Source organism: Chanos chanos, chromosome 15, assembly GCF_902362185.1.
Source record: "Chanos chanos chromosome 15, fChaCha1.1, whole genome shotgun sequence".
In the NCBI taxonomy this organism is placed as follows: domain Eukaryota; kingdom Metazoa; phylum Chordata; class Actinopteri; order Gonorynchiformes; family Chanidae; genus Chanos; species Chanos chanos.
Window position 1 is genome coordinate 9,670,763 of NC_044509.1, and position 27,283 is coordinate 9,698,045.

General features: G+C 39.4%; 1 protein-coding gene across 1 annotated transcript in view; it reads left to right on the forward strand.

Annotated features, from left to right (window-relative positions):
- The first annotated feature begins 2,526 nt into the window (after positions 1-2,526).
- Positions 2,527-27,283, forward strand: part of kirrel3a (kirre like nephrin family adhesion molecule 3a) — a 41,121-nt gene continuing 16,364 nt past the window's right edge. The window contains exons 1-5 of the mRNA XM_030792200.1: positions 2,527-2,575; positions 5,157-5,306; positions 10,950-11,099; positions 19,714-19,871; positions 21,946-22,096. Coding sequence (XP_030648060.1) covers positions 2,527-2,575; positions 5,157-5,306; positions 10,950-11,099; positions 19,714-19,871; positions 21,946-22,096 — 658 coding nt within the window. The remainder of the gene's footprint in view (positions 2,576-5,156; positions 5,307-10,949; positions 11,100-19,713; positions 19,872-21,945; positions 22,097-27,283) is intronic.

The window sequence follows — 27,283 nt, forward strand, 5'->3', positions numbered from 1 at the left end:
GACATAAATACATTGTTGAAGATATAGATGTAGTTTTGGCACTGAGATGTAGGCTATATGTATAGCTGTAATTGCTGATGCAGAGCAGGTTCAGTTGCAAATGCTCATAGCTTCAGAATACAATGAGACCCTGCTAATGTTTTTGGCTTATGTCCAGATCATAAAATGTATGTGAAAGATGACAAAATGTGAAGACCTTATACCATTTAAATCCACAGCCAGACCACAAAATGTTTTGTATGGTTGAGGAATTTAGGGTTTGTATAATAAAACTGGGTGTTCTCAGATATTGCTGTCATTTGTTCAGGGTCTTGTTCCATGGAAGTAACAATCAGAGTAAGCATCTGGGGGGGGGGGGGGGGGGGGGGGTGTTCCAAGTACCTGGTTTAGTGACTAACTCGGATAAGTTAACTCAGAGTAAGTAGTAAACCCCCTAATAAAAGAGCCCCATGGCTTTGTTTTGGTAGGAGAATGAAGCCATAGGGCTGTTCTGTTAGGAGGTTTACTACTTACTCTGAGTTAACTTCTCTGGGTTAGTCACTAAACCAGGTACTTGGGACAGCGCCCCCCCCCCCTTTGTTCTTGCAGTGGGTACAGATATATTTCAAGACTGAAGTGTCTTGGAAGATTTAAACCCATGGTACAGGCATTGTAATAAAGTATAATCTTGACAAATAAGTAGTTCTGATTACCATCTTGGAAACTGAGGCACACATATAAATGCTACACGTGGGGACTACATTTAACAACATTTTTTTTTGTTGCCATTGTTTGTTTCCTTGTTGTTTTTGTTGTTTTTTTGTAATTATCCCTCATCACTGGAATCAGTCTGAGATTTGATTGCGCCCTCATCACCCATCTACAAATGATATACTATTTCTTTTTTTAACTGGAGTTGTTGAGCTGTAGTACTTAAAACTTGGTTTTATGAAACACTAACAGAAAAAGTTTGTCTCTGTACATCACAGTGACCCCATGAACTGCTCAGTATGTGCACTTTCTGTATGTTTAAGTGAACAAGAACTGGAAACAAGACAGAGAACATTTTTAGATTTTGAGATTTTTGCGGAAGGGAGAAATGTTTCTGTCGAATTGACTGCGCTCAGATTTCTTTCTTGGCTGGCAGCTTTTGTGCTTTGCTTGAGAGTTTTGTACATTCAGTTGAAGAATCAATCCAAGAATCAAAGTGATCCCAGGTCCAATTTTCCCGCTCTTGCACTCTGCTCTCACTCAAGCCTGCGAGGACTAGGCAAGCTGAACCTATTTTCTGATAGGGAAACGCTGTTACACAGAGAATTGAAAGCTAGTGCAATTTTCCACAGCATTTTAGTATCTCACCCTTTATCTTTCAGGGTCTGTCTAAAACCTAACAAGTAACGATCTCATTTTTTTTACAGAAGACTCAAGAGGAACAATAAGTCTGTGCATTTGTTGGTCACAGTGTGATATGATGTCTCAATCAGTTTATACTTTGCGGAGGATTTGAAAAGAATAAATGTTTTGTCTATTGTAATCATTTCTCATAGTAAGGTAGAAATCCTGAACTACAAACTATTTTACAGAATCATTTACTGAAAGTGGACCTAGAAAATCCTTCGTGATAATTCCATTATGCATGGTAGATTAATCCAACGCTTGCTTGTTTTTCCTCAGGTAGACATTTACTGTGTCCTTCCGAAAAGAACATAAGCTGTTTTCAGGGAGGGTCGGGGAATGTCAATACAGTGGAAAAAAAAGAAAAGAAAAGAAATGTTTGTTTAGCTTTTAACAGTTTTTGCCGCTCTGACAGGAAATAGAGGGAAGGTTTATGACGGGTGATATCTAATTGTCTCAGAGACCTTTTCGAAGAGTGCCCCTTTGACAACAAGACAACGGCATGAGTTTCTTTTTTCTCTAAAGGTTCTAACTTTTTCTTAGTTTTTAGTTTAAAGGCAAAACGGTCTACCTTAGAATGCAGTATAGGGACCAAAGGCCTGCTTTTTAATGAGGCTGAACCATCAGCACTCAGGCATAAATTGCTGACACTAGCAGACGTTGCAGTCTCCCTAGTCAACTTTTTTTTATTATCTACAGCGACAATTAAAAAAAAAAAGCAGACAAATGTCTCTCATCCCCCCCAACAGGTGAGTGAATAAAAAGACTTGCTTACCAGTCAAATTCAAAAACATTAAATTTAGACCTGTTCATTGTTTCATGTTTAACTGCATATTAGTCATTATTCAAAATATCTCTTTTCCTTGTTAAGAGAAATCAGCGACATTTGGCTGGACTGTTAACTGGGCTAATTTTGAATTACATATTCATGAAGCCATCATGAGATGCCCTCATTGACTTCATTAGCATGACATAACAGCTTTATAAATATTATTACTGTCTACTACAAATTGTGAGATGACTCACATGCTAATTGGTCTAAAATATTTAAAATCAGTATACAGGACTCTGTTTTATCAGGAATATACGTATATATATTTTTCAGCATCCTTTACATTCTATTTCAAATGCAAGAAAATGTATTTTCGAAAGATGATCCTGCCCCTGCTGTATGTTAGTGAAGACATCCTGGCTATTGGCAGTATCCTGACTATTACCTAGGAGAGACTTCTGTGGAAATTTGTCATATATACAAATCCCAAAGACACTTACTACTGTTCTGTAGGTAATATGATTTATCTCAAGCGCATCGATGCTTTTCCATATACCTGCGATCGGAAACGTGATTAAAGGAAGTAAGACTGGCCACAGGAAAGAAAATATTTCTATGTTAACATAGCGCTGGAAGAAATGTTATCTAACTCCCGTGAACTACACGTCTTCCCACTGTCCCTGGTGTATCTGCGAGAACTAATGTTTTTGGTTTGAAGCTTTACTTTTTTCAAATGTTTTTTGGTGTGTGACTCAGTGAAAGTGATATTTAACTCTGGGTGCAGGAAACGAAACTGCAGGGATCCAATAACAGAATTCATTTGTTTAGATTTGACTTGGGGTGTCTCTGCCCACTGAGAAGAGAAACACTAAAAGACTGAATGTAATGATGAGATTTATTCATTCAATTGAGACTCTCATTAGAGCTGGCCACGGTTTCCCGAATCCCTGTAGTGAATATTTGATGGATTGCATAAAAGAAACGCACTGGCTTCCACTGACAACAGATGCTGTACATTCTCTCAAATGAAAATACACCTACACATCACATCAACATCATTTCTAGCATGCCGCTGTTAAGCTGCCATAAGAACTGATCACTACAATGAATAAACTAGATGAGCTAAAAAAAAGCAGTCTGGTAGATAGATAGATAGATAGATAGATAGATAGATAGATAGACAGACAAACAGATAGATAGATAGATAGATAGATAGATAGATAGATAGATAGATAGATAGATAGATAGATAGATAGATAGATAGATAGAACGAACATAATTGAAGGGAGAGCTCCGTGTAAAAGGTCTTTTGATTATTTCCAGGTGATACATCTTTTTTTCCCAAGTGAATCACTTCCAGGCTCACTTTGAGGGGAGGGGGGGGGGGCAGCAGTTCATTAGTGGCCATTGCTAGTTTGTAAATGGAGTCCTGCTGAACCATAATGGAAGTGTCTAATCAAGAGCAAAATGCATTGCCATTCATACTTCAGCTGCCTCACGTCTGCCAAGTTTTCTGAAATGAATATAAACTCTCATCACTTCTCTGTACATTTATGTGACTGACACCTTGTTGTACCATTCAATTTCTGGAAGAAACAGATTACAAAAACAACCACACGAAAAGAAAAAGGGAAGAGGCCTGAAAAGGAAAACATTCTATCTTAACCAACAAACAGTATTACAGAAAATTGTCTTTTGTCACCTTAGTATTTTACTACCTCAGTATCTTATATTCTGTGTGGGACTGTAGCACAGAACACCTCTATATTTCCATAGATACAGTTTCCTGAATGCTACAAATTTAAGTTCACTGTTTTGAAAAGAACCGTGAATATACAAGCAGCAGGTGACAGGAATAAGTAAATGGAACTGGTCGCTAATGAGATGATTGGGAAACAAAGGGGAAAAAGGTTAGTTATTCATTGCCTAGATTAGTATTTCTACTCAGATCTGTGCATAATCAGATAAACAGCAGTCATCTGCAACACACTGCTGAGGGAATGACCTCATATCTAATGTGATGGAGAGGCTCTGTGCATTAAGTATCTTCTTCTTGGTAGAAGAATTGTGAACTGAAAAGAAGAATGTGCTACATAAACTTGAAAGGTTTAAACTGATGTGCGTAATCTTATGTACTATGGCTGTCAGTCCCGAACAAAGACAGCATTATAAAATTGGTCAGTACTGTTATAAGTTGACACTTTTCCTTATATCCTCTGTCCCTGAATCCCATGGAAATTCACTTAAATCAGCTTAGCTCTGGTTACTATTTATGAAAGGCACATCTCACAGAGCTGTCGCTTATTGAATTTAAGACAAAAATTGACCGAAGAAGTCTCAAGAGAACCATGGAAACGCTTCCATTTCTCTGGATGTGTCATCTGTTTTCACACAAAAAGACAAAAAAGAAGAGAGAGAGATGGAGAGAGGGAGGGAGAGAGAGAAAAGAAAAGCACAACCCGTTCTTGTAAACAGTAGATCCTGCATGCTTGAGATGTTAATATTTTGGGGGTAGCTTGGCAGATCTATTCACGTAGATAACGCAAAGCTTTCAAAGAAATGTTCCTTTTAGTTAAAGTTCCAAAACATTGGGCAAAAAATAATAATAATAATAACAAAGAGAAGTTTGCCCTATTTTACTCAAGAATTTAAGAGCACAGGAAAAGCTTTTCACATCCTATATAAAATGTAACACTTGAGAATGTTATTTTCATTCACAGTGCATCCTCTTAAGGCACTCTTGAGAAAGTGGGGGGGGGGTTTATCAGCTGTCAGCTATGCCCCATGTCATTGCACTCCCAGCCTGAACAGCCCGCAGTCCTTCAAATACTCCCCACCAACAGGATACTTGCGTAGACAATTCTGAATTGCATCAGTAGGCAACCTTTCCTGTCTCTCCCTGTCTGTTTGTTGATTTGTTTGTTTTTCCCTTTCATCTTCTTTTCTGTCTTTGTTTCTTTTCCTCATGCCTCTCTTTCACACTCTCTCTCTCTCTCTCTCTCTGTTTCAGGAACCTGTGCCGTCTTTACCCAGCAGCCCCATGACCTGGTTGTGGTGGCAGGCCAGCCTGTAACTCTACCCTGCTCCATCCCTGGATACCACGGGATAGTGCTGTGGGTTAAAGACGGCCTAGCACTGGGAGTCAACAGGGATGTATCAGGTAAGACCACAAACCATGCATGTGAAAAGTCAAATATATGGTCATCAGTAATATGATTCTTAGTGTTCTTATTCCTTAAGATTCTGTTGAAAGCATGAGCTGCTCATTTGAACACATGACCATTTAATTTGTTTAGCATAGTTGTATGGAAGAGGAATGACAGGAGCTGCCTAAACATTTGTTTCCTGTTAGACATGAGTTTCTTTTAAAGTTTGGTTTTTAATGATATTTTACATCAGGCCAAAAATGTATGTTACTCTCACTATACCATGAGCTCTATTTTAACAGCTTAGACATCAAAACTCTAATGGAGAAAATGTTTTGGGCATGGCAGCGTGTGGTTTGCTAGTTGGTGAATCAAATCTGCTGGTGGTTCTTTAAAAGAGGATGGTTTAAGGAAAGTTAAGGAGGTGCTGGTATAGTATGGCTGTGAATTGGGGCTTAAAAGTATTGGTTGATATTTTCCCTTTGAGAAAAGTAGTGAGTTGTTTCCATGGCGTTTTTTGACAAAATGTTTGGTTCGTCTACTTTTCATAACAGCACGCCTATGACCCCCTGCGGAGACCATGGAAGAATTTTTGTGTATAAAGCTGCAATTTTCGGCTCCTGTAACATTTAAAAAAAAATGAACAATAGACCGTAGTTGTGAAATTTCTTTTGATATCAGTGAATACGTATTCAATATCAATATTACAAAAAGACTAGCTTGTCATCCAATTTTTATTTTAATTCCAAGCAAAAAGAGGACAAAGACTTGCTAGACTGCTCGAGCAATAATACATTTGCATAAAATGAGAAACGAGTTAATGACTGGCTTAATATTAAGGTGGATAACACACCCATTTATTCTTTTTATTGTCGTCAGTGTGCTTTAATGTCATCCAAAAAATGCCATTTTCACTTGGATGGAAACCTAAAACTTCAAGTACTCTTCCGTTTAGGACACGACCAGCAATATTTTTGGGTCACACCCAAAGTTCAGTACACACATCCCATTCACAGTTCTGGAGGAAAGAAGTTATGATCAAATGATCAAACTGAACAATACAGGAATCATCTCGCTGCAAATATTCCCAGAGGCACAAACTTTGCCTCTTTTCATACAACTTGACAAACCTAGTTTGTTTCATACAAACCTATTGCTCAGGGTATATATATCAGATTGAGTTGGCTCAAAACATGAAGTAATACCACAGGTTTCAGAACTTAATGCCAGCGTGGTGTAAGCAGTTTCTCCAGTAGTATCTTTTGCCATCAAACAGTCCTAACGTAATAAGTTAATGAGTTGCTGAGACAACTTTGTTATAAATTTCACAGAATATATTTCAATGGAAAGAAACTGATGTCAACTACTAGACAGCACACACTTGTATAGGTCCCAGTCATATACTTTGACATGCGGACATGTGACAGAATGTGAACAGGATATGAGGTGTTTTTTTTTTTGAGCAGTATCCATTGAAACAAATAGGGAGAGGCACGAGCTGGCCGCAGTGACATGAGTTGCATATGTTTATGCCAGCACAGGGTTTTTATGACACACTAATAGAGTCCAATGTCATGTGACTTAGGATTTGATGTGATATGTTACCAAGCTCAGTATGTCCTCTCTTTGTTGCCACACTTCATCCTCAAACAGTGCTAGGCCCTGGTTGGGTAAAACATTGCAGAATCTCATTCATTTCTGGCATGTTGCATTTTCTTTTGTGCCTATCAGTCAGCTGCCTTCCAGTTTCTGTTTTTGTTTTTGTTTTTTGTTTTTTTTCTGTGTGTGTGTGTGCGTGTATGAACTTTCTTACCGTATTACATTTGCAAAGTTTTCCTTTGTGTTTGCTTGAAAATGTGCCTGTCAGAAGACGCTGTCACACAAACATTACTTTGGAGTATTAATTGTGTTTTGATCATTAATTAAAACAAACTCATCATATCCCAAGAGTCCCTGAGAGACATTCTGTAATTACTGCTGCTCTGAACTCACAGGATGAGTGTTACAAATTACTTTGATAGTGCAGATGAATTAAATACGCAAAAACTATTTGCAGAAAACAAGTCACTTTGCAGATGTTATTTCAAGTTCATTGTGCTCCTTCAGTCAATATTTATGTTCTTGGAACGTGTAGTTTTCTGAGACTGTTTCAGAACATTTGATGTCACCAGTTCCCAATCAGATATTCAGTGTTGAAAGACATAATTTTGTCTGTGATAGCCTCAGTGTACAGTTGCAAAGTGTGTTCAAATAGAGCACTTAGCAAGAAAAACACTAGTGTTTAAAGTATCTCTGTCTAAACAGGCTGTAGTTTTGTAGTTAAATGAAGAAGCAAATATATGCCTTATTTTAAGTAAGCGCGAAGATATCCCTTATTTTAATGTTAACGGTTTTTTCGTTGAAGCTTCCCACCGTGAAATTAATGCAAAGTGAGCACCACGCACTGTGTAATTAGTTCTGGAATGTACATGGCAAACTCAAATTGTTAAATTAAGCAGCAGTTAACCTTTAAGTGATTTTCAGCATTCCTGTGGATCAGAGGGAGCCTTCAGTACCATTAAAATTACTGACAGTTTGTGTTTATGTGCTCTACATTAAAAAGAGTGCTCAAACTTTCTACTTTGGTTTTTAGAGTTAAGATAAGCTTACATAAAACGAAAAAACCCCCAAAACAAACCAAAAAAACAAACCAAAAAACAAAACATGTTTGTTTAGTTACCGATGGCAACTAGCAAAACACAATGTTACTTAATAATACCGTGTAATTATCACAAACCTGCAGAGAACTTTATGTGGAGCTTTATGCATCAGATTTGTGGGTAGCTTATATTAAGCCAAACACTCTGTATCTGAGACAAAATTCCTTGTGTCAGCATCAGTTTTATATGAATGTGTTTATGGAAAGTTAGTAGTTCCCTTTGCAGAATTCCATTAGCTTCCACCTCAAGTACACCCTTACCCTGTCTCTTGTAGTCTAACCCTGTGTCGAATCAAAGCTCTAGTGATTTACAACAGCATCTGTTTTATCAGGTAGACTAATGTGTTAATATACTGCATTTTACCCATTTAAGCCTCAGCTGTCTGTTCCTGTAAAAGTTAGCACTCGCTAAAATTAAAAAGAAAAAAGAAAAAAAACCCTTTGCTTTGAATTACTCCTAGCAGCAATCATTTCCCACAAGCAACAATAAACTTAAATTTGATTTGAGTGGTTCTTCCAAAACTGCAGTCGTCACTAATTCTCACCGCCTTTTTTTTTTGTTTTTGTTTTGTTTTCCTCGACGAAAAAGCCACGAGTGTCAGTCTTTACATTATAATTATTTATTTATTTTTATTCTTTTTTTTTTTTTTTTTCCTGGAAGTTAGTCTGTTTTATCCTCAGCTCTGGGCAGCGTTTAGTCATGGCCAGAGTTCTTTAATTGAGCCTCAAAGGGCTCTGCTGTCCCGTTCCATTCATTTTGTCTCACTCTAGGCCTGTAAAGGCATCTGGGGACTCTGGGGTGTCATTGGATTGCAGCATAATAGCCAGGCCCCTGAGGCTGATGCTGAGAGAGGAACTCTGATGTTTAACCAAACATCAGTGGCAGCTCTACGGCCAGTGAGCGCTCCTGCCATGGGATAAATAGCACTTCATTTTTACGGCGGATCAATTGCGAAACCGGAATGATCCTGGGAGGATATATCCTTTTTTTTTTTTTTTCCTTCCTCGCGTATACTGTGGCCGCCGTTGCCTTGCGGGTATTGGCGAAAACCGTCTTGGAAAAATTTCTCAGTGGCATGCGCGCTATTGCCAACGTGTGCATTATGACTGCCGTTCTAATAATTCCACTGACAGCTGACAGGAAATGACTTCTGCCACTTGGCAGTTTCGCTTCATTTTTAATGTACGCTGTTCATTAGATTTGCAAAGAGGGCATCGGTGTGAGAGCCATTGTAAGGCCATAGTACATTGTGTGTTTTAATGTAACTTTGGTCCCTCGAGAAACACCGTGCTTGGCTAAGTCAATCAAATTGCCTAAAACATGCTATTGACAGCTTCAGTACTGTAGCTTTTGCATTGTAAAATCTTATGTTTTTGTTGCAGAACAGAAAAAAGGAGGGCAATGTGGGCTACAGGGCCTTCACAATTTTTTTCCCCCTCTCTCACTTACTCTCTGTTGTTTTAGCCCCCATCTTCATCCGTTTATTGCTTTGATCAGCCTCCGCTCTGCCAGGGTTCATCCCTGTTTCCTTCCACTGATGTGTCAATGAGATGCCTACACTCCTCCTCATGGAAATACATCACTGTCCCCTGCTCCCACTCAAAGCCTCTATTGATCTAACACGGAGCCCAATCCATTTCTGCTGGATTCATTACCTGTAATAGGGCTATTTCACACTGTTAGTCTTAATTGACAGGCCTTGTCTTTAGCTATTCATTCAAGTATATTGCAAAATTTATCAGGAACTTGAAGGGGGAGGCGGCTGTCCGCCGTATTACGCGACGAAAATAATGAAGCGATTAAAAGATGAAAAGTTTATCTGACATTGTAAATACTTATTTCCAATAATCTTGAACATATTCGTTTCTTAAATGCTATGTTTCACGCGCTGTGCTTTTCGACATAAGACAACATCAGTTTGTTTGATTGCGTCCTGTTTTATTGTTCTGCTTCCTGTCATTAGTGCTTGAAGATTTCAAAGTTTATGAGGCGTTGTAGATTCTCGACAACGCGGTCCTCCAGTGCCTCATCACTGTCCCTCAAAAAAACGAGCAAACTTTATGAGTACCACTGACAATTTACTGACATGTAATGTACCATCTGATGGATTTACAGTAGGAGAGCTCATTTTTTCCATTGGAAGACTCCAGTGTACCTACATCTAAAATGTTTCTGCATGATTTAGTGCGACCATTGATCCCTGCACGGCAGAATAAACAGTAGTATTTTATACAGAATCAATGGGCATTAATGTTATTTAGTCTAATTCACTACGCACTACCCTCTCTTTGCCCCTTTTAACTGATTTCCTAATGCCACTGTGCGGTATGAAATTACTTAAAAGTGTGCATTGATTGTATAAGGCTAGCATGAATGATTTATCAACAATATCTAAATTGTTATTTGTTATCTGAGTCCAACACAGGGATCCATGTACTTTAATCTGAAATGGGGAATATTATCTTGGCCGGTATATCATATGTATCATTTGGTTTATATTATCGGATAATATTTTATTTGCTAATTTGTCCTTAAAATACTGCACAAATTATACAGCATTGCCAGATAACGTCTTTCATCCTCCCTGGATGCAGAAAGAAAACCACATGTTACCACATCCCCCACAATGGCTAGATGAGCCGGTAATTACTCCCGTGTGTCTCCAGCTATGTAATCTAGAACAATGGATGGCAGCATTGTTGAGCAGCCTAGACATATATATATATATTCCACCATTTATGTGTCTGAAATATATACAATGGTTCTCCTTTTATTATAGCTCACAAGAGTGCTGGAGACCTGCCAAACTAATGTTTGTAATTACCATACTAAACAATAAATAATAACAAATGAAAAAAGAAACAATAAAAAAAAAAAAAAAGAAACATGAATAAAGATGATGTGTGTCTCAAAATTTGTTTATTGCAGTTTTTTTTTTTTCCTTTCTTTCTTTTTCAGGGTATCCACGTTATGATATTGTGGGAGATCCCAGTAAAGGAGAATACCATCTTCTCATCCAGAGGACCGAGCTGGCTGATGATGCTCTCTTTGAGTGTCAGGCCATCCAGGCAGCCATCCGATCCCGTCCGGCACGCTTGACGGTTCTGGGTAGGCCCAAATTCAACGTCGTGGTCCTTTTCCCTCTTACAATTAGTTGAAGTCCAAATCTTGTGTCAGTTCAGCCTACTGTCAGGATGAATTCATTTTGCTCCATTCTGACTTGCTCCCTCCACCATAGCAAAGTCAGGGGCTAAGATAAGAGTGTTTTGGTGTGGGCGTGAAAGAGCAAGAGAGAGTTAGTTATTTGGCGGGGATTAAGTAGCTTTTTGAATCAGATAAATGTGTAATCTTCTCAAATCAGCACTAATCATCTCCACTAAAGTAGCTTAGATATGTTTTCCATCTCCACGATTTGGTCTGGATCGATGAGAATCCTGATGCAAATGCATTGCGTCAGACGTTCCTCAGGGCAAGCAAAGGAGGCCTGATTTCCATTATCGATTTGTCGTCCTTGTTTAAACCATGATATATTCCACGGGTACCAGTTCATTATTCTGGCTCCAAATAACAGCGTTTTGGTCCACTAATCTAAGGCTGGTTACTTAGAGAGAAGTGAAGATGTAGGTGATTCCAGGTCCATTAAAATGATTAATTATAGATAAAAGGGTAACCATTTGTTTTTATTTTTTTTTCTCCTCTTGGTCTGGTGGCGGGAGAGACAAATCATCTGGTTCCCCCAGGGCTCAGCCATTAGCCTGACATTTAATCCCAGACAAACTGGCTTACTTCTGAAAAGTTGCATACAAAGCTACAAAGCTTGGTCCTGAGTGAGGTAATGAAGTTAATGTATGGATGGTGTCACAATCAATCCACCGCCGTCATGGCCCCTCCCTGGAGAAGGCAGTGTGATCAGTGCCAGATGCAGTTCTCTCTCTCTCTCTCTCCCTCTCTCTCTCTCTTTCCCTCTCTCTCTCTCTCTCCTCCTCTGTCTGTCTCTCTTTCTCTCTCTCTTTCTCTCACTTTCTCCTGACAGCCAAGCCTTGGCATTCTCTTTTCCGCCCCTCTGTGAAGTCTCTCTGACTTGTCTCTGCCGGTTACTGAGAAAAACGTTTGGCAAAGCTTTCTTTTTCCAATTTCTGATTATGAAGCTGCGAATGAGGATGTGAATGCTGAGCCTTACAATCAAGGATGAATATGCATGACCCCCCCCCCCCCCCCCACCCCCACCCCCACAACGAGTCAAGTTATTTGACTGTCATCTCTGTATAAGGGATTTTTCAGTATGCCAAAGCATTTAATTTCATAAGTAGTTTTACTCATCGAACTGACATTTATGACATCATGACATTTGAACTACGAACCTCCATCTGAGAGTTGCAGGGTGATCTGGGTTGCTTTGCGGTGGCCAGACTACTGAATAAGGTATGAGGTGCAGCAGGTACATGTACCAGGGAGGGGACCCCTGAGGCTAATTATATCCCAGGAAAACCCCTGCAGCAATACAGGGAAACCCCAGAGATTGGGAAGCGGAGCAGAGGCCCAGGTAGCATGTTTAAGGGAGAAACCTTTGAGCAGGCACAGGTCACTCAACACTGCTTAAAATGGGCTTGAGAGAATTATGTTATAAGTAATGTGCTGTTGGTAAAGTTGCTCTTGGTTTTACATTTACAGACTAGTTTGCTAAAAAATGTTCCCCATACATATATGTCCCATACATATATTAAAAAAAGTCTCCCTGATACATATATTAACATTGTAGAGCCCAAAGTATAAGACTTTTAGGTGTTTTTACTGCTTACATATTGCCTTTACATTACATCACGTTTATTTAGCTGACGATTTTATATCCAAATAAATGCGATTTTTCACAATGTAATTTTTAACTTTACAGGAAACTATTCCCATTAGTTAGGAGTAACCAAGAGAAACCATTCCATTAATAAACTCCTTCGAGATGTACTCCCTGAGAGGTCTTTGTGAATGCATTTTACATGAACTCTGTGAAGGCAGTTGGACTGCAAACAAGCCAGTGACACAGTTGTGGGTCTTGCACAACTGAGGACTCCAGATTCTTTTCAGCCTTTTTTTTTTTTTTTTGTAAAGCAGACTCCGTGAGATGCCGTTTTGTTCATTATTTTCTCACAGCTTTGGACTCGTTCGACAGCTTTGTGTCATTAGCTTAATTTGTGGATATAAACCAGTTCTTTTTTCCAAAAACATCTGAGCTTTTTATTATCTGTCTTCAACTTTTTTACACCCTTCAGTGGCTGCTTCTCAACCTCATTAAATTTATATTAAAACACATGTAGTAATAATAAATGGTGGAACCAGTGTGATAATCAAAGCATGAACAACACACTAGAGTAACAAAGTGCTGAAAAATACAAGCATGTAATAGACGTTTCGAATGGTACTGTAAATGTATCACTGCTTGTGTAGATAGAAAAATGGGGAAAGTGGGAAGAAAAAAAAAAATGTGTTTGGCAACCTTGCACCACAGCTCAGTATCCACAGACACATCCATCAATGTGAGTACAGACACAAGACCAAAAAGACAAACACCAAAAAAAAAAAAAAGGTACTTCAGAAGAACGCTACTCTGAAAAAAAACAAATCCGGACTTTACAAACCTAAAGTACTTCTAAGCGCGAGCCTTCTCAAAACGTGTCCTTCTTTTTGTTTGTCAGTAATGTATTATCCATTTACCATGGCGCTCCGTATGTTCAGGTTACTGTGGCTTGCCCCCCCCCACCCCCACCCCCACCACCACGTCTGGTCTGCAGCACATTTTCACTACAAGCCCTTTTGGAATGCTCCACATTTTATTCAATAGAGGGAATGTTGATTGGCAGACTGGTTGTATTAGGTGGATCAGTAATGGGTGAAATGAAATTCTGGAGTGTACACTAGATGCAATGACATGTCTCATCACATAAGCTTTTTGAATGAAGACAGACAGACAGTAAACAACCTTATATCTCACATTCCGTGGTAGAGTGCGGAGGAGAGAAGTAAATGGCTTGTGGATTAGAACAAACCATAAGCTGTGATCATCTGATTTGTTACAAACATGTTCAGCAATACATGAAAACCCTTCCCAAAGGTATTCTCCAATCAGTCCTAATGAGAAAAGGAAATCCCAATTAATCTCTACCTTTCGGAGCAAAGGGGAATGCTTTCCCTTTGTGCCTGTTTTCTTTCATGGGTTGCCACTGGTTGAGAGGCAATCACCCGCCATGCACTGCAATAAAAGCTCAGATAAAATGAGTGGGGAGATGGAACATGGAATCTCTGTTGGTAAAATGTTCACATGTGGTACTCTGAGTTTGTGTGTGTGTGTGTGTGTGTGTGTTTGTGTGTGCATGCATGCATGTGTGTGTGTGTGTGTGTGCGTGTGTGTGTGTTGATGTGTACACAAATGCACTTGTGTGAACATGTGTGTTTCTGTTTTCTTTGAGCAGTAACTCTGCTTTGGTAAAGTGGGACTCCCAGATGCTCTAAGCAAATATTTTAAAGCTTACATAGACATCTTAACTCACCAATTTGCCTCTCATTTGATGTCAGAACTGCTACTTGCTCAGGATAGAAGAAGAACAAGTAGCTCAAAATGGTCATAGAAAAAAGGCAGAGTTGCTTGAAAATTGGATGTATAGTAGTTCCCATATTTTGTGACTCATAATTCCAATGTCATTTTCTACACCAAAATACATGTCTTACACTGTTGTTTAGAAAATAGACCTGTCTTGTTTGCTGTGAATTCAGCAGAAGTAATGTTTTAGCTAAGGTGTAAGTGAAATTTCTTCCTCGAAAAACTGACTGAGATTTCACACCATCTTAAATTTTGAATCTTCATCATGCCATTAGAATAAAAAAAAAAGTTTTAATAATGTGTCGGTTATTGTTATATGTTAGGCTTCTGGCTGCAGCAACATTGAGTTGTTTTTACGTGCAGTTTTGTTTTGTAGTTTTATAGTTTTGTAACAGCAGGCTCTCAATGTTAATGCCAGACTCATTTGACTAGTCAACAAAAACACTAGAACAGTTATGACTTCCCTAATTTTTACACTGATTGGCACATGATGGCTGTAAATTACATAGTGTTTGCTGTTGTTTTGTTTTTTACGTGCCAAAGCCAATCACTAGAATGAAACATTTATTCTAAAGAAAAAAAAATACATGGAAATATTGTTTTCGTTTTTATGTAGAAATACATTGTAATGAAAATCTTGGACTATGTTTAAAAAATGAGAGAAAGTGAAGAAGCCAAGGCAGTGTACCTCACTTCTCAGTTTTTTTTTTTTTCTCCTCTTTCTGTCATGGTCTCTGCCTTTGTGCTGTCATAGTGGATTGAGAACACTAGGAAGAGGCCTGCTAGGAACTCAAGCATGTAAAGTTGAACAGAGAGCCTCTGCTTGCTGCCTTGATCATGTTGAAGGGCCTGTGAGATGTAGGCCACTGGGCCATGTCTGCTTCTCATCTCTGAACATGGTGCAGGTTTTGGGGACCTATCCATCAACTGGCCCGTGGTACAAGAAGGGGCTATTTCCTGCAGCCTGCCGTTATTTCAAGCAAAACTCAGTGAGAATAAAAGGAGAAGAACTCTTCTACAGTATTTTTTTTTTCCATACCTCATTTCACATTCATTCTTCTAGTTATCCCTCTTAATGAGGACATGCTTTGTATCAGCTTCATAACTGTTAGTCTAAAGGAACTACACAAAATCCTGTAGAAAATCATGTAGTTATGCGCAGTAGAATTTGATGAATTTGTTGCATTTCGTAGTGACTCCGCAGTCCGTTTGTACATTTAAAGATGTCCAGTGGTAAGTAAAGATTACACAGAAGCGTTGTTATCCATTTGTCAAAATATGACTAATAGCCTGTTGTAAGGCACAGAAGGACACTTTGCAGTGTGTCATCTTGATTAAGAGTGCCCCTTTAAGTAGAGCATTCTATTTGGCCAACATATTAGTCACAAGAGATCAAATGCCTTTGAAGAATGTGACTAGGGGGCAGAATCAACCTGACGCGCTGCATGTAGTTAGTAGGGAGAGCCTCATAGAATGACCTACTGTAAAATGGAAAATGTTCATAATGAGTTCAAATTCCGTTTATATTTTCTGTATATATATATATATATATATATATTTTTTTTTTCATATATATCATGCATTTACATCCATGCATTGATAGCCAAGCAAGACATAGTCCCTGCCTTGGCTTGAAGTTTTATCTTGCTTTAAGTAAGTAGTTTTTATTAACTATCATTTTTTTTAATGTGTGTCTTAGGTCTCTCATACAAAATTGGATCGCAAGTCCGCAAACTGATTATATATCACATAGTTGATTAGGAACACATACAGAATGAATCACTTGGACCAGTGTGGTCACGTATTTCTCAGCACACTGTAATGGAGTCTTTTCATTTATATTTATTAGAAACATGTTTAATGATCTCTAGTGGTATTATGGTCAAAGGATTGCCCTTCTGTATCTCACACAGTGGCCAGAGAAACAGCCTGGTAACTTTAGGGCCATGAGTTTCAACCTTCAGCATAATCACTCTCTACAGCTTTGCCCCTGAGCAAGATATTTAACCCTAAGGTTTCTCCAGAGGCGTAACACCTCTGACACAGAAAGTAATAGTCAATTTCACTGAATAAAAGCAGCGACCATGTGAATAAATGCAAGGAAATTATGCAACTTGTAGACAACCACTACAAAAATATACCTCTTCAAAAGTTTACGCTACTCTTTAACTACACAGCTCAGGAAACAGGCTCTCCGTATTCTTTTTTGTCTAGAACCGGCACAAATTTAAGACAGCATACCCCGCTTATAATTCAGTTCCCACAAGGGGTATATGATTATTTTTCTAAATGTATTTTTTATAGGTTTTTTTTTCTTTTTTTTTTTTTTTAATATTTCAGCAGATTGATAGTCTCACCAGGGGCATCACCCCATCGACGTGCTAAATATTTTTTCTTGCATATCTGGGGTTCAAATCTATTATCATTTCAAACATATGCTAGTTAACTGAATCTGAGAACATGTTTGGTTAATCCGCCTGCAAAAGAGCTAATCACTCAGATGCTGCCGTCTGCGGCGTAGCAATGATGAGTGAACCCGCGATGAAAGTGATTAATCCGTTTCAACCACAAATTCCTGAGAGAGAGACATCCCCAGATCTAAGGCCGGATTCAGGTACATTAGAAAAATAGGTCGTATGTCCCAGAGCACCCTTACTCTCTGTTTTCCCAAAATGAAATTGCTCTATTTTTCTCCTTCTCTTTCCTCCCTCTCTCTCTCTCTCTCTCTCTCTCTTTCTACAGGCTGAATGAGTCTTCATTCTCCCAAGGGTTCACTGTATCAAGAGTCGAGAAAGGGAAAAGTAATATGGTGACAAGGAGCTGAGCTTCTATTAGAAGTATCTGAGCGTCTTTGCTGCTCTGGCTTGCAATTAAAGGGTGGGGGGGGTGGGGGGGGGGGGGGGGGGGCGGATTAATTCACTCTGTTGACCAGCTTGTAAGAGATCTATTGACTGCCCATGTTAAATCGTCAATTTCGAGCCATTATGCCAGGGCACATTCACAAACATGGCTGTAATGGTGATGGTTAATGCGGGTAAGCCACTGTTGGACAATGGAGAGGGGCATACCCAGACCGGCTTTTTTTTTTTTTTTTTTGGAGGTTTGAAATCACATCTCTCTCTCTCTGGAATCACTGCTGCTTAAAGAGTCACGTGACGTTGTCTTTTTCTCCTTCAGATGCTCTGTAGTGAAAGATCCCCTCCTTGTTTCTCATAGCTTACTTCTTACCACAGATTGAAGTTACCAGCCAGGCAGCGATAGCAAGTTTTTTTCGGTTGTGTGTTCACACGGAATGTGTGAGGTTTGTTCGATGCCAGCTTAGCATTCTGAACTGAAACCAGACAGCAAGGCAATGCTTGGATGAACAGATGGCAAACAGTGGATGCTTGCTTAGTGTTCATGTAATCATTCTTATGATATTTCATAGGAATGACAGCTGCAGTGCCTCTTGATTTAGCATCAGAGAGTCCTGGGTATCGAATTGAAAATGTGCTCTTGAATCACAACAAATATCAAATCAAATTTCAAACCTATGTATGTATGTATCTATCTATCTATCTATCTATCTATCTATCTATCTATCTATCTATCTGTCTGTCTGTCTGTCTGTCTGTCTGTCTCGCTCTCAGCTGTCTCCCTACATGTATTTCTGTCTCCCTGTTTGAGCACTCTCAACCTCTCATTTCTCTGATTGTTTGTCTTTCTGTATACCGGTATGCAGAGCCTTTGTGATATGAGTAATTACATTTTCACAGAGACTGAACAGGGTCTTCTTGAAGGGCCACTAGAACAACACTGTATTTTCCAGCGTACTACTTTGACCTCTCTATCTGGCCACACAGTTTTTCATTCTTTATCTTTCATTTTCCAGAAACCATGTTGACAGCAAGATGGTAGAGGTTGGCTTTATATTTATGGAGGGCAAAATGAGGTCTATTCATAAGCTTTCAAAGCCATATGATTCCTTCAGCTGGAGGACAACTTGATTGGTTCCATGGAGGTAATCCCACCTAATAAATCAAAAGGCCCTCCATCACATATTTTCAGAAAGAGCAAGGCTGCATATCAGATGTCTGAAGAGCAGATGGGAGATATGAGGGAGGCAAAGAGACCATGGTGAATAAAGACTTTGTCAGACGTTTTCTTCACAATGTGAGCTCTGTGTGTGTGTGTGTGTGTGTGTGTGTATTTTACTTTTTTTATTTTATTTTATTTTTTTTTTATTTTCTTCAGTTGGGTCTATACACAACGGACTTGTTATGCAGACGTAGCGTGTTCAGGTGGGGTTTTGATTGTAAACAACTTTCTGCAACCCTAGAGTTTTACGGTGCAGAAACAACCACGCTGCCCCCAAGCTTTAATTGTTCCTGCATTCTGATTGGCTGGGAATAGTAAAATGTCCAAGCTTTCTGGGGTCTAATCAGTAATCCCCTTGTTGTGGGAAATGAATAATGAGAGAAGCAGTCAGTCCACCTTTTAATGAAGTCAGCAGCGTCTCTTTCTGTCTAACTCTTCTTTCTATCCCCCCCCCCTCCCCCCCGCCCCCCACACTCCATTTATTAACTTTTCCACCGTGCCACCCTCTGTCTCCCTCCCTCTCTCTATGCTCCCTCTCTGTAGCACTCAGGATGTGCCAGCTGCTTGTTGCCTTTGATTCAAGCTTGCCCCAGATCTACTCTCTAATGAGCTGAGTGCTCAATCAATAATTCACCCGAGTTTGAATGAAAATGCGGGTGATCAGAGTTGCTTAAAGCGAGCGGTGCAATCAGACCTATTCAGGAACCTACATTTTGCCCTTTCTCTCTCTCTCTCTCTTCTCTCTCTCTCTCTCTTCTCTCTCTCTCACTCCTGCTCATCTCTCTCTCTTTTTCCCCCTCTCTCCATCTTACTCATCTTTCTTTTTCTCTCTCTCTTTTTCTCTATCTCTGTCTCTCCCTGCCCTCCTCCCATACCACTCACTTACACGCTCACTCACTTTCTCTGTGCAGCACGAGATGATGGGCTTCTCCTTTTCATTCATCTCTGTTTATTGCCTACTCTGTTTTCGATCAAAGAGCACAAGGCCAGCATAAAGTTGGAATGACCCTCTTTTGTGTAGCACAAGCATATTAACAGAACCAATTCCTCCCCCAGTTCCACCTGACGACCCCGTGATTGTTGGGGCTCCTGTTGTGAGTCTGAGGGCCGGTGACCCCCTGAACCTTACCTGCTACGCGGACAATGCCAAACCTGCTGCCTCCATCATCTGGATCCGCAACGGAGAAGTGTTGAATGGAGCTATGTACTCAAAGGTACCGTCTCATAACCATGTCGTGCCCTTACACTGATATTACGTCTGTAAATCGAATCAAATTGCTTAAACCACAGACCTCAACCCCTACAGCAAATGTTTAAATTTAACTTGCACACAGAGATTAAAAAAAAGAGCAAGTGGGGTTTGGAGGGTGTGTGTGTGTGTGTGTGTGTGTGTGTGTGTGTGTGTGTGTGTGTGTGCGTGTGTGTGTGTGTTTGGGGGGGATGCTCCATCGCTAACCACGCGAGAGAGCGACTGACCTCAGAAAAACGGTTGGCTCTGTCAATTTAATGACAGCGACAAAGTAATTTTTAATTTAACCCACAGGGCAAGATGGAGCTCTCACAATGCGTTTTTAAATATGACCAAAGAAAAAAAAAAAAGATGAGGCATTCCAGTATTCTCAATTATGGATGTGTTCCTGGGCAATTTGCTCACTTTGTCAGCTCTGGATATGAAATGGAGAAAAACCAGCGCTGTGTTTAAAAGAGCATTCCCCTGATGATTGGATAGTGTTATCTGCTCATCTACTTATCTGAGTTCTACCCTCCGCATGTCACTGAATAGAGAGAGGGAGAGAGAGAACTCGTTCATTAATTATCAGGCCCTAATACACACATATATAAGATGGACAAAATATTACCATCAGAGTCAGTCATTTAATGTGGAATATGTTCCTTATGTTAAAACAGCATTAAAGTGATGAAACTTATTGTTCAGTGGCATGCAAACCTTTGAATGGTTTATGAGACCATACATTTGTAGAAACTTTTGCAGAAGTTATTGATGACGGTTAAAGAGTTTATGACATGAAATGTTTTTGTCATTTTAATACGGCCATCCTACTTCACGATGAGCCGCAGATAAGATCTAAAGCAGTGTGGTAAAGGAGGAATTCCTCTGGGGGGGTTTCGGCTGTTTCTTTCTTTCTCTTTTCAGATTTTATTCCAATGTCTTTCCAGCAAATTTTCGAATACTCTATTACATATGAAATCTCACACATCAGTGGATGCCTTTGTGTTGTTGAGTAAAGCTTGACACATGCTCCCTGCAGTATGTGTGAAGTGTCTTCCTGCATCCTCTCACGCTAAGATATGCTTAGCAACTCTGAACAGCGTAACCCTGGAAATATATTTCCACAAAACAACTTTAAAACAATAATCGTAATAATAAAATAAAACGATAAAAACAGCATTTGGCCAATAATCAGAATGATCCTGTCAGAGTACTCCTTAAGTTTTCAGACGCTGTACAAGACACACAGAATGCACACAATGACATATTTGCCAACGTTAGCCTAGCTGAAAAGACTATCCTTGCAAAGCACTCCCTCAGAATTAAGTACTTACTGTACTGGACAAACAACACTGTTCTCATTGTCTGGTCTCATAATGATGCAACTTGACAGGCTGGGAGAATAATCCAGAATTTTCTTGGCGGTGTCAGTTATGTTTGTTTTGTATCATCTGATAGATACCACAGCACATGATAGGAAAGTTAAAACATGCACCACAGCTAAGCTTTCCCACAAAAATATGTATCTGTATAATCATATACATTACAGTACTCATTAACATACATTATTAGTCATACTATAACCTTACATATTTATGAATGAATTATACACCGGAAAAGCGACCAGCTTGACAGTTTCAGTCTTTTGAGGCGTGCCTCAGATGGAGGATTTTTGGTCTGCAGAGTTGTCAGTCAGTGCTTTAGCGGTGAAAAGGTAAGTATTTAGAGAGTGCTCGTTCTTTTGACGGCTCACACATCCGTCAGAGACTTCTTGGCACGTTGCTTTTGGGAGACAAATGATGGAAAAAAGACTGATTCCATCTGCCCAATCTGACATGAAGGCCCACATTGTTGGTTTCTTATCTGGGCTGTGTGTGGAAGCAGGGCGGATTTTTGAATCAGAGCTGGCGGACCCTCGTTGTACTAACCCTTGTAATTTTTTTTTTTTTTTTGGGGGGGGGGACCCCACGCACTCTAAACCCGATCTCTTAAGGTTAAGCTAGCTAAAATCCATATACTGTCTCTTCTCTCCTACTCCTCTTTCCTGTTTCCCTCAGACTCTTCAGAGGGATGGACGGAGAGAGAGCACAGTTAGCACTCTTTACATTTCTCCATCCAACATCGAAAGCGGACAGCAAATCACCTGTCGTGCTTCAAACAAAGCCGCGCCCAACGGCAAAGAGGCCACGGTTACCATCGACATCCAGCGTGAGTACTGACGTAAATAAAAGTATCAAAGATTTACGGAGTCTTTAAAAACAAAAAGAGAGAGAGAGAGAGAAAAAGTTTACTTTGTCTGAATGCAATTTGGGTCTGTGTATTATGCAAAAATCCTCATTTCTCTCTGTCACTCTGAATGAAAATTTCTCATTTTTCATGTCCGTAGATGAATTATTCAAAGCCGAAAATTCTCTCATGTGCTGTCCTATTTCCTTTGACAAACGGTGGTGTTTGTACACATGATCAGAAATTGTCATTTAAAATATCGCAAGAGTGCAAACAATGAGTTAATATTTTTTGACCATTTGGGTACTTAATTAGTATTTTGTTGATTGACAGGAGTGTTAAAGAAGTTTACTTAGAGCATATGGACCAACATGCTGAGCACCCAATGTTGTAGTCACATCCCCTAGAAATCCATTTACTTGCAAACGTCCCTGTTTTCTTTTCTTTTTGTTTCCACTGTCTATAAACAATATATCAAAATATCAACAAAAAAACAACAACAAAAAACAAAAAAAAAGGGCTCCCTATAGCAAATTCAATTAGGAGTTTATGAAATTTGATCAAAAAAACATTTATGACAAGATATGGGTTTTCAACAAAGGTATTTTGCATCACTAGCAGCCCCTTCAAAGCCATTAAGTGTGTCTAACAAACCAGAAAATGCCATTCAAAGATCCATTACTGTTGACAGCTCCATTCTTCCTTGCCATGAATTCTGCATTATTGTCCGGCAGGAATGCTTTTCAGCACAATAGGAACTGCAGTAGAGAAATGAGAGCATGAAATGATGAGGAGTTGCTGGTTTTTGTGTGTGTGTGTGTGTGTGTGTGTTCAGACTACACCCAAATCATTTTGTCATGCAAAACAATAGGGGAATTTTCTTTCCATCCAGCTTTGCAGCTTCATGACAAACAATTGACTGATCCTTTACATAATACTATACTTCTTTGTTTGGTAAGCAAAACATTTTTTTTTTCTGTATCTATGCTTTAATCAGTTCAAATAATCATTTAGAACACCAAACCGGCCACATATGTTTGATGCTGATTTTAAATTTTTCATTTTGGTCATTTGTGACTCAATGGAATGCCAACTGTTGTTGTCAAGACTGATTTTCCTCAAGGTGAAAATAGGCAGGGAGATTTTTCAACCAGGTAAAGGGCATATTTAGTTTGTTTTTTAATCAAAACCGGGAGAATAGTTCACTCTGTACGCGTGTGCGTGTGTGTGTGTGTGTGTGTACATGTGTGCCTGTTCCTGTGTGTGTGTGTGTGTGTGCGTGTGTGTTTCCATGTTTATACTTGCTTCTCACCACTTTGCATGCATTTACATTAGAGGAAGGGGGGATTGGGAGGGGGAGTTTAACTCAAGGAAGCAATTTGGTAAAGTGGAAATCTTGCTCGGCGCCACAGGCCCCCCTGTTTACCATAGTGAAACAGGTGTTTGATGAATAAATGATGACAGAGCATGGCAAGGTGGTGGAGCACAGGGGCCCAACAGGTCCTCAGAGGGCCCCCAGCCTCCACCAGGGGCGCTGTCCTGTCACACCACCCCTTTAATATTCATAAGAGACAGCTGCTTGCTTGGATGGGGCTTTGACAACATGGGTAACAGTACTGTAGTACAAGGCAGAGGGTAGACAAACACAGAGGCCTTTTGCTGGCACATGATGTCTTTCTTCACCAACTAAAATATTTACAAAACTTGTAATATTCTCTTTTAAAAGTCCAGCCCTTGTTAAAGGATGCTCAAGGATACAAATACATTTCAGCATTATTCTTTTTTGCCTTATTAATGTCAGAGAATGGGTTCTCAACATTATGGCTGATGCTGTTCGCCCTATAATACTTTGCCTCTCTTCTCTGAGTTGTATACCATTTCAGATCTTTATGTGCGACAATAATAATGTATTTTATTGCTGCATATTTCTTTATGCCCAAGATATTAATATTCTGAACTGTTTCTCATGGTTACCAATTTTCGTTCTTTTTTTTCTACTGCAGACAATACACAGCCTTCACTCTCTACTTGCTAGTGACACAAATTAATCGGAGATGTTTTGACATTCACGTTTGCAGTGCTCCGTTCTCCATTTACGTTCCTGTTTTTTTTTAAAGGTCAACGCTGACTGTGAAGCACTCACTGTAATTACAATTTGCCTATTAAACATCACATTTCATATTTTACTGAAAGATATTTTTTGACCTCTGTTAAACTGTTGCTATAAATTAATGTATAGTGTGTTAATTTTAACTTTTTCTAATTAATTTTTCCTACAAACCTGTGATTAGGGTTATTCATATTGGCTGACTTGTTGTGACAAAGCTCAACAAAGCTCTTTGGGTTGATTTCTGATCGCTGTCTGACTTCCTTTTATTTTCCTCAGATGTTGTGTCTACTGATGGGGTCAAAGTGAGAGTCAACTCACAAGTGAAGTGTGTTTGGCTCACAGGCCCAATGAGTAATTGTATTTTACATAAGACGAAAGATTAAAACAGTAGCATTCATGGAGCATAATTAATGGACAAATACAGATGCAGTGTTGTGTCCAGGGGGCCTCTCAGAAACTCACGCTCTTACTTCTTTAAGCACGCTTATTCCACTGGGCCGAAAAAAATAAACGGAGTGGGGGGGGGGGGGGGGGGGGCTGCTTTATCAAGCTCGAGGTATTCTACTCTCTCCCTTCTCCTTAAACCTGTTTTTTTGTTGTTGTTGTTGTTGTTTTTGTTTTGTTTTTTTTTTTGTTGTAAACGGTGTGAACATTCAGACAACAGACCTAATAAAATTTACAGCTTAATATGGTTTTTGATATTTCTTTAGTTTCTTTAAAATAAACCTGTCATAACTAGATTGAAAAGATAGTAGATAGGAAAAAAGAGAAGAAAACATTGAGCTTCATTTGATTATTATCTGTAGCTCAGCACCTCTTACTCTCTGAATTTCAAACAATGTCACAATCTATTCAAATGACAAAACATTTCAGCTTTGCTTTTTTTTTTCTTTTTTTTTTTTTTTCCACAAGGCCGCCACCGCCGCACTGTTCTCTCTCACGTTAAAGTCAAATGACATGTAATATTAGGTTGAATACAATCATAAATCTCTGCAGATGATCAAGCCCTCTTGCCGGTGTGTGTGTCAGATTTCTGTCTTTCCATTGTTTTGGGGTTTTTTTTTTCTTTTTAAGTTTATTGTTTTTATTGTTTTCCATCACTATTGCTTCCCAAACACATCATTGTTTGTTTTCAATCTAATCCAAAACCCCTGCAGGTGTGGTTTAAAATGATGAATCCCTCCACCATAAGGCAATATGAATGAAACATCTGTTCCAGGTAATAATACGTTTTTCGGACTGAGCCGACTTGACTGTTAATGGGGAATTTGGCCCAAAGCTATCTGTTGTTTTCGACAGGCGTTCAAATGGCATTCACCTAGGTGGAAGATGACAATTATGCTGTGGTTTGGGAGGGGCATTAGCATATATAGCATATAATTTTCTTGTAACTTGGCCACAACCAGTAACCTGGACAGTAATTGGTCAAGGCTTTTGTATTGTGCCAATCACAGGTAATGTTAAAGTTGGGGGTTTTTTTTGTTTTGTTTTGTTTTGTATGTTTTGTTTTGTTTTGTCAGCAGGAAATTAATGTTAGTATGCAGGCGATGTCTGTACATCTGACTCTAAACGCATAGTGTACAATTATGATTTTGTCTGAGCTTATGCAAATAAAGAGCGTTCTGAAGAAATGCTGTCCGAATCAAGCAAATAAAATGTGTGCCACTGCTGAAATCTTTGCCGTTTTCCTCTTACTGTAATTGTGTCCCTAGACGTTAAAATCAAATATACAGTCACTCCAGTATAGCTTTTTGTCTGTTATGCCTTAGGTTTAGAATCACTGTGAATAATAAAAAAAACTGCAATGCCAAAGCCACAACATAGATTCTCTGTTCATTCTTTTGATTAGTTATGTTAACATTTAAAGAGAGATATGAAAAGAACCCAGTCAGGTCTTCAATATGCCATGACGATCACAAACTTTTTTTTTTTTTTTCCTAGTCTTCGTATAGCTCTAACCGCTGAAAGCAAAAGGCATTTGAGCATATTTTTTTATTTGCGTGCCTATTCAGTCATCTTTTTAAAGAATTTCTGTTTATTTCGAAAGGTGACATTAAAAATTCTAAGAATTTTCATTGTATCTGTTCAGCAGCTTCCTTCAGTCTGTTCTCTTCCATCTTAATATCGCGCTCACGTCCAGGGGAGCTGTGTTACACACATTGAGGGTGATTTGAGGATATGAGGGGGCCCATATGACTGGAGAATATTCCAGTTGGACCCTCTGCTGATGCTGAATCCGGGCAGGCCGAGGGAGGCAGCTGGGAGCCTGCAGGGAGAACTCAGGCGCTTCCTTGTTGTCCTCATAACTCCAGTAGACATTCACATTTCTGGCAGCTGAGCCAGGGAATCAGAGTAGGACTGCACGAATCCATCAGATATTCCTTTACCCATAATGTTTCTGACTACGTTACTCTTACTTGAACCCAATAGGTTGAACTAGTGGTTTAAGCAAAGAGAGACATATCCAGACCTGACACTCCCAGACCTTAGTAGTTGGGGACGCTTTGCTTCGTGTTTGGTCCAGGGGCTTTTAAACCATTCCTCAAGGAACAACAGGCTCCGACCAAAATCTGAAAAATGCCCTTTCAATGATTCATGCTTGCTTTGTGCCAAATATGATAATAATCAAGGGGTGAAATCAGAAGCTTTATTGCATGAGTGGAGTAAAAGGTCCTGGGACGCAATGTTATGGAGTCCTGCCCGCTTGGCAGCTCTCTTACCCCACTGCCTACCTCTTGTGATGACTGCTCCTTTACAACTCTGTCCGTAACGTATCTGTGACAAGGAATAGCTCTCAGTGTCTCTCCAATTACACAAATTAAGTACTCTAATAAGCTGTACGTACTCCACCCCAATAATTGAACAACCCAGTACCAGCGAGAGGTGCCTAGATTACCTATTTGGAGTCTGAGTCTCTGTCAAGGTTTCTTTCTATTATGGCCAATGGGCGTTCTTTTCATGCCACTGTTTCCATAATCTTGCTCACAGGGGAAATGGGACCTAGTATACTGTAAAACAGCTATGTGAAAAAAAAAGAAAAATTTACAAATAAATTTGAA